The 7,317-nt window shown below is 47.2% G+C and overlaps 1 protein-coding gene across 1 annotated transcript in view; it reads right to left on the bottom strand.

The window, feature by feature from the left end:
* The window catches only part of Pde3a (phosphodiesterase 3A, cGMP-inhibited), a 38,498-nt gene extending 31,372 nt beyond the window's left edge, over positions 1 to 7,126 (bottom strand). Inside the window, exons 1-4 of the mRNA XM_013025055.1 lie at positions 6,905 to 7,126; positions 4,046 to 4,183; positions 3,429 to 3,540; positions 737 to 850 (exon numbers count right to left, since the gene is read on the bottom strand). Coding sequence (XP_012880509.1) covers positions 737 to 850; positions 3,429 to 3,540; positions 4,046 to 4,183; positions 6,905 to 7,126 — 586 coding nt within the window. The remainder of the gene's footprint in view (positions 1 to 736; positions 851 to 3,428; positions 3,541 to 4,045; positions 4,184 to 6,904) is intronic.
* Positions 7,127 to 7,317: the final 191 nt, after the last annotated feature.

Raw genomic sequence — 7,317 nt, 5'->3', positions numbered from 1 at the left:
TGGATGGATGGATGGATGGGTTAGTGGATGGGTGGGTGGATGGATGGTAGATGGTGGTGGGTGGATGGATGGGTAGAGATGGACGGATAAGTTGGTGGGTGGGCGGATGGATGGATGGATGGGTAAGTAGGTGGATGGATGGATGGATGAGTTGGTGGGTGGATGGATGGGTAGGTAGGTGGATGGATGGATGAGTTGGTGGGTGGTTGAATGGATGGATGGATGAGTTGGTGGGTGCGTGGATGGATGGATGGATGGATGGATGGATGGATGGATGGATGAGTTGGTGGATGGGTGGGTGGATGGATGGTAGATGGTGGGTGGTGGGTGGATGGATGGGTAGAGATGGATGGATAAGTTGGTGGGTGGACAGATGGATGGATGGATGGGTAGGTAGGTGGGTGGATGGATGGATGGATGGATGGATGAGTTGGTGGGTGGGTGGATGGATGGATGGATGAATGGATGGATGGATGGATGAGTTGGTGGGTGGGTGGATGGATGGATGGATGAATGGATGGATGGATGGATGGATGAGTTGGTGGGTGGGTGGATGGTGGATGGATGAGTTGGTGAGTGGATGGATGGATGGATGGATAGATAGACGATAGATCGATGTCGACTCAGAGACAGATACAGATATAGAGGTAATATGTATGTAGATACAGATGTAGCTATCTCGTGCCTCGCCCTCTTCCCTGGGCACCGGGGCGGGGGCCGGAGCGGGGCCACGTACCTGCATCACCAGGCGCACTGTGGTCGCTGAGCACCGTGGCCAGGCCGGGGATGGGCTGCGTGGTCAGGTACCACACTGCATGCAGCACATCTGTAGCATGAACTCGGTTGTGATCTGAAAACAAGCAGAGGGACCAGTCAGCATCGGGTGAAATCGGTGGGGGGGGGGAGAGGGGGGCAGGAAGATGGGTGGTGGATATTATATATTTCTTTCTTTCTAGGCCTCTATTTGTAGGCCTATGAAAATAGTATAATGACACCCACTAAAATGTTCTATTCCTACACCTAAAAAACAAATAGCGTAATGATGTCCATTAAAAACCATTAAAAAAAAACTAAATAGAAAAGTGACTCTGGAGGCTGAGATCTGAGGATCACAGCACAATGCCAGGCTAAGCAGGAAAGACTTTCTCCAATCAACCATCAAAAAAAAGAAAATCTAGAGGTGGCGCTGTGGCTCAAGTGGTAGAGCACTAGCCTTGAGCAAAAGCAGCTCAGGGACAGCGCCCAGGCCCTGAGTTCAAGCCCAGGATCAGCACCAAAAAAAAAACAACTCAAAAAACTTTGTTTATGAATATATGCAAAATATATTTGCATAGATTTTTATAGGAGAGAAAAATGCGTGCATTTGTCTCTCTGAACCTAACTTACATCACTTAGCATGATTATAACTATAGGGCTGGGCAGGTGGCTCAGTGGTAGAGTGCTCACCTCGCATGCATGAAGCCCTGGGTTCGATTCCTCAGCACCACATGCACAAAAAAAAGCTAGAAGTGGTGCTGTGACTCAAGTGGTAGAGCACTAGCCTTGAGAAAAGCAGCTCAGGGACAGCACCCAGGCCCTGAATTCAAGCCCCAGGACTGGCAAAAAAGAAAAGAAACAACAACAACAAAAATACCATGTAGTTTTTTTTTTGGAAAGCAATCTAGATCCTTGGGGAGCCTTTAAGAGAGGCTGGATTTTGGTTTTCCTCTACAGTTAGGACAAATGTCTGCTTTTGTCCCTGTTCTGACACTTGTGAGTAAGTTACTGAAGGGTCATTTTCTTATCTTGAAAAGAAAACAGATGGAATGTCTCATTTCTTATCTGAAAAATATGCAGATACTAACAGTGCCAATTTCAGAATAAGATGATGACAAAGTCCCTAGAGAGAACAGATTTGTGTTGTTGTTGTTGTAGGATCTGAACTCAGGGCCTGGGGGCTGTCCCCTGAGCTTTTGCATTCAAGGCTGGCGCTCTACCACTTGAGCCACAGCTCCATTTCTGGTTTTCTGGTGGTTCCTTGGAGATCAGAGTCTCATGGACTTTCCTGCCCGGGCTGGCTTTGAACCTGGATCCTCAGATCTCAGCCTCTTGAGTAGCCGGGATGACAGGCGTGAGCCACCAGCTCTTGGCTTATTTTTTACATCTAAATTGAGACAATTTAATGTTTATTCAACCTTCCACTTAGACATTTAAGAAGCTTTTGCATTTCCCCATTTCTCTTTAAAAAAAAAAGTACTTTTCCAGATGCCATTATGAAACAAATTTCACTTCTAATATCTTAGTGTGTTATGGAAGTGGATTCCACCCAATTTTCAGTTTAGCACTTCTGTGTGGCTTTTGTTCCCCCCCCCCAATTAATTCTGGATATATTCACACAGATCCATTTAGAGAAAAAAAAATTCTTTTAGGAACACACGGTAAAGTCATTCAACAGGCTGTGAGATGTTGACACACGTTCATTATCACAAACAAGAAGGAAGGCTCCTGACTACATACCCAATGGTCCACATGTAAAACCCCACCCATGCATGGCGGAGTTCTGATTTAAAAGCGATCAAACTCCAGTGCTTTCCTGAGACAGATAAATCAATTTACAGGGAAAGATAACACCAGCTTGGAAATTACAGCCAGTGACTCGAGGGTCTTTAAGAGTGCTCATGGCTTCCTGCCTGTGCTAGTTTATTTACGTAACTTCTTAACCTTTCAGAAATCACTGGAACACTTAGGGTGATGGTTGGCACTCAGCCTTGGGAAAAATCACATTAAAGCAAGCAAAGCTTATCTTGAGTTCCTTTCAAACAAACCCTGTTTCATATCTCTTATCCATGGCTTCAGCCACCAAACTTTCTCAAGAGATCCTAGGATTCTTAAACTCCTTTTTTTAAAAAAAAATTTTTCTCCCTTACCCCAGTGGTCCGATTTTTTTTCTGCCTTGGGTTCTATATTTTCCTGCAAATCTCAGGGGCAGATTGAATTCTCCCTTCCTATTACGATTGGTTTATGTGGTGTCATTCTACTCCAAGGCCAGCAATGGGACTGCCAAGTACAGTAGCTCCCGTCTGTCATCCCAGCTACTCAGGAGGCTGAGATCTGAGGATCGTGGTTCAAAGCCAGCCTGGGCAGGAAAGTCTGTGAAACTCTGATCTCCAATGAACCACCAGAAAACCAGAAGTGGAGCTGTGGCTCAAAGTGGTAGAGCGCCAGCCTTGAGTGAAAATTCAGGGCACTTAGGCCCCGAGTTCAAGAGCCAGGCTCCAACACAGGCCACAGCCCCTCATCACTGACGGTCCTACTGAGGATCTTACCCACTTGTGATGTTTAGATGGCTCCTAGCGATTCACTAGCTTCCTCCCCTACAATCTCTCCCTACCCCTCAGGGTAGATTGGATCTTCTTAGAACTGTCCCATCCCAAATGGCTTCTACTTACAAGGAATGTCTCGGTATCCAATCTCCAACGCGTGAAAATAATTCATGAATTCTCTCACTGGAATCTTAAAGGCTTCGAAGAGGCCCATGTCTTCAAAAAGTCTGTAGGAGACCTAGCAAAGGGACACAAAGACACGATCAACTCATCACACACCACCCTACGATGCATCCATTGCATATGGCGGACATTGCATATGGAAAATGGCAAACCCCATTGGTCACACTGTATTTGTGTGCATCAGTAGTAAAATTTGAACTCAAGACCAGGGCATTCATTTTCCCTTTGCTTCTGCACATGAGATGAGCATTCTAGCACATCTCCACTTCCAGCTTGTCCCTGATCAACTGGAGAGCCACCAGATTGCCTCCTGATCGCGCCTGGCTGGCTTAGAACCGTGATCCTCCTGTCTCAGCTTTGCTGAATTGCTGGGCTGTCAGATGTGAGCCACCAGCTCCAGGCAGCGATCTCTCTCTGCCTGTTGATCATTTCCCTTCTCCCCACAACTTCTCATTCCCCCCACCCCCCCCCATGGCCAAGAAGAACTGGAATCTTGTTACAGCCACGAACCACTCACTGTACCTCTCTGTGCCGTTAAACGGGTATGACGCGTTTCTTACCTGGCTGAGAATACGGCTGCATTTTCTTCCTATATTTTCCACTAAGTCAAAAATGGGGAAATTCCAGGTGTTTAGCTGGTCCATTATTGAACCCAGATTATCCATGATGAGAGGCTCAGGGGCAAGAATCGGTTTGTCCTGAAAGAGAGATTAAATGACATTAAGAATAGGTGCTTTTTCTCCAAGACAAATCCTGTCTTGAAACAGTCAATCAGCAACAGTCATTATCTGAAGTAAACAATGGAAAAATCTCTAAGGGAAAGGGTGAACCTCTATCTATCTATCTATCTATCTATCTATCTATCTATCTATCTAGTGGTAGTCCTGGGGCTTGATCTCAGGACCTAGGTGCTGTCCCTGAGCTTTTTTATTTTTTTATTATTTTTATTTTTGGCTCAAAACTAGTGCTCTACCACTTGAACCACAGCTCCACTTCCAAGTTTTTTTTCCCTGGTTAATTGGGAATAAGAGTCTCACTGACTTTCTTGCCCAGGTTGGCTTTGAACCATCATCTCAGTCCCCTGAATAGCTGGGATTAAATGCATGAACCACGGGTGCCTGGCTCACCAGGATGGATCTTAAGAAACAAATACAGTAAAGATAAACAACATACTGACGCAGAATGAAGTGGGCGGCAGTGAAGTTTTGGGGTACCTGCCGGTCCCTCACTTACAACTTTGTGTGGAAACTGTCTTTTCTATCAACGTGTATTGCTTCAAATTTCCTGCTTTGGCCTGGGGGGCTTGGCTTTTGTTAGGGAAAAGAGAAACTGCTTTGGAATAAGAAAAAAAAATGCAAAATGTAAGGTTTATTGTCTTAAACTGGTTTCAAGATGGAATTATAGCACACCCCAGCCTGTTCAAGAAATAGCAGAGGGTGTGAGTTATATTTTGAGATGACTCCTGTTCATCTTATTTCAAAGTCACTTTGTGTAACTAGATCTTACCCTATTCAAACTAGCCAATCACAAGCAGATGGTGCACCTGAGCTCAGCCAATCCAAGCAGAGGGGCGGGACCTGCTGTATTAGGGATGACCTTATGTAAACAGATCTTACTCTATTCAAATTAGCCAATCACAAGCAGATGGTGCACCTGAGCCCAGCCAATCCGAGCAGAGGGGTGGGACCTGCTGTTAGGGATAACCTTATGTAAATAGACCTTAGTCTATTCAAACTAGCCAATCACAAGCAGATTGTGCACCTGAGCTCAGCCAATCCGAGCAGAGGGGTGGGGCCTGCTGTGGGAGGTATAAATAGGGGAGTGGCCGGCCTGCTCTGGGTACTTGCTGAGCAGATTTCTGGCTGATGACCACAGCTTTCTGCAGAAGTGGATTTTGCTATTAGGGTTTTTGCTATTTATATGTAATCTTATATTTATAACAGCATGAGCAAAACAGAGACACTTTTTCCAGAAGCTACTAAAACTACCTTGGGTTTGTTGCGAACTTCCTCAACCAAGACTCAAAGGATAGTGGGAAGTGATATGCAAGGCCACCTCTTTCTAGATTTAGGAAATGTTTTCAGAGATCAGGGGGCTTCTGGCTTATATGGGACTCTTGAAAGAAAGCAAGGAATCATGAGGGAAAGCAGCATCCCAACTGACTCTACAGAGTCTTCTGTAGAAGAAAACTGGTATACAGACGGGAAATTTAACTGAGCTTTTGATCCGCCATTTACTAAGATGCATGGATTATGAAAATGCACATTGAAGCTGGTGGGAATTCAGGTGTTGCTGGCTCCTGCCTGTCATCCCAGCTGCTCAGGAGGCTGAGATCGGAGGATCACAGTTGAAAGCCAGCCTGGGCAGGAAAGTCCGTGGGATGCTTCTCTCCCATGAACCACCAGAAAGCCGGAAGTGGTGCTGTGGCTCAAGTGGTAGAGCACCAGCCTTGAGCTGAAGAGCTGAGGGACAGCGCCCAGGCCCTGAGTTCAAGCCCCAGGACTGGCACACACACATCAAAAGGTAATTTTAGTATTTAGCAAGTGTCGATACACTGTGGTTTATCAGGAGGAGGAACACTGGTTCCTTTTGTAAATCAAGTACGTGCTACAGCAAACAGATGCTCTAAAAAACCTCTCCTCTCCTCTTCCCTTCCCTCTCCTCCTCCCTCTCCTCTCCTTTATTCTTTTCTTCTTTCCTTTCCCCTCTCCTCTCCCCTTCCTCTCCTCCTCTCCCCTCCTTTTTCTCCTTCCCTTTCTCCATCTTTCTCTACCTCCTTTCCCTCCTCTCTTCTTTCCTGCCTTCCTCCCTTCTTTCTTTCCTTCCTTCCTTCCTTCTTTCCTTCCTCCCTTCTTTCCTTCCTCCCTTCTTTCCTTCCTTCCTTCTTCTTGTCTTTTCCCTCCCTCCCTCTCTCCCTTCCTTCCTTCTTTCCTTCCTTCCTTCTTGTCTTTTCCCTCCCTCCCTCCCTCCCTCCCTTCCTTCCTTTCTTCCTCCCTCCCTCCCTCTCCTTCCTTCTTTCCTTCCTTCTTTCTTCTTTTCCCTCTCTCCCTCCTTCCCTCCCTTTCTCCCTTCCTTCTTTCTTCCTTCCTTCTTCTTGTCTTTTCCCTCCCTCCCTCTCCTGCTTCCCTCTCCTTCCTTCTTTCCTTCCTTCTTTCTTCTTTTCCCTCTCTCCCTCCTTCCCTCCCTCTCTTCCTTCCTTCTTTCTTCCTTCCTTCTTCTTGTCTTTTCCCTCCCTCCCTCCCTCCCTTCCTCCCTCCCTTCTAAACTATTAACACAACAACATATTCATCTCCCCCATGCCTATTTGCATCTTCAAGCAAGGATGAAGATTACTTAAACGCTTTCCATCTCCAAACAACAGAACCCCAAAGAGACACAGATGGGCCGATGGTGCAGGGAACGAGGGGGCCCCGGCTCACCAGGAACAGCATGGCCTCTGCAGGGAAGGGGCTGCCCCGGGCCGCGGCCTCTCTGGGGGGCTCCCTGGGGACCCCCGCCTCCTCTTCGTTCTGGACAATGTCGCTGCTGTCGCTGTTGTTGTTGGTGTCATAGTCAGACGTGACCTGGGCCGTGTCATCTGCAAAGGAAGGACCAGAGCCCATCAGGAGGCCCGAGATGGGGCCAGCATTGCCCATGGCCATGGGGGCTTCCAACGTGTCACACGTGGGCTGGGACGGTGGCTCAGTGGTAGAGCGCTCACCTCGCATGCATGAGGCCCTGGGTTTGAGTCCTCAGCGCTACATAAAGCAGAAAAAGCCAGAAGTGGCGCTGTGGCTCAAGCAGTAGAGCACTAGCCGTGAGCTGAAGAGCTGAGGGACAGCACCCAGGCCCT

Source organism: Dipodomys ordii, unplaced genomic scaffold (genome assembly GCF_000151885.1).
Source record: "Dipodomys ordii isolate 6190 unplaced genomic scaffold, Dord_2.0 Scaffold81, whole genome shotgun sequence".
Taxonomy (NCBI): domain Eukaryota; kingdom Metazoa; phylum Chordata; class Mammalia; order Rodentia; family Heteromyidae; genus Dipodomys; species Dipodomys ordii.
This window is presented reverse-complemented; position numbering and strand designations above follow the sequence as displayed.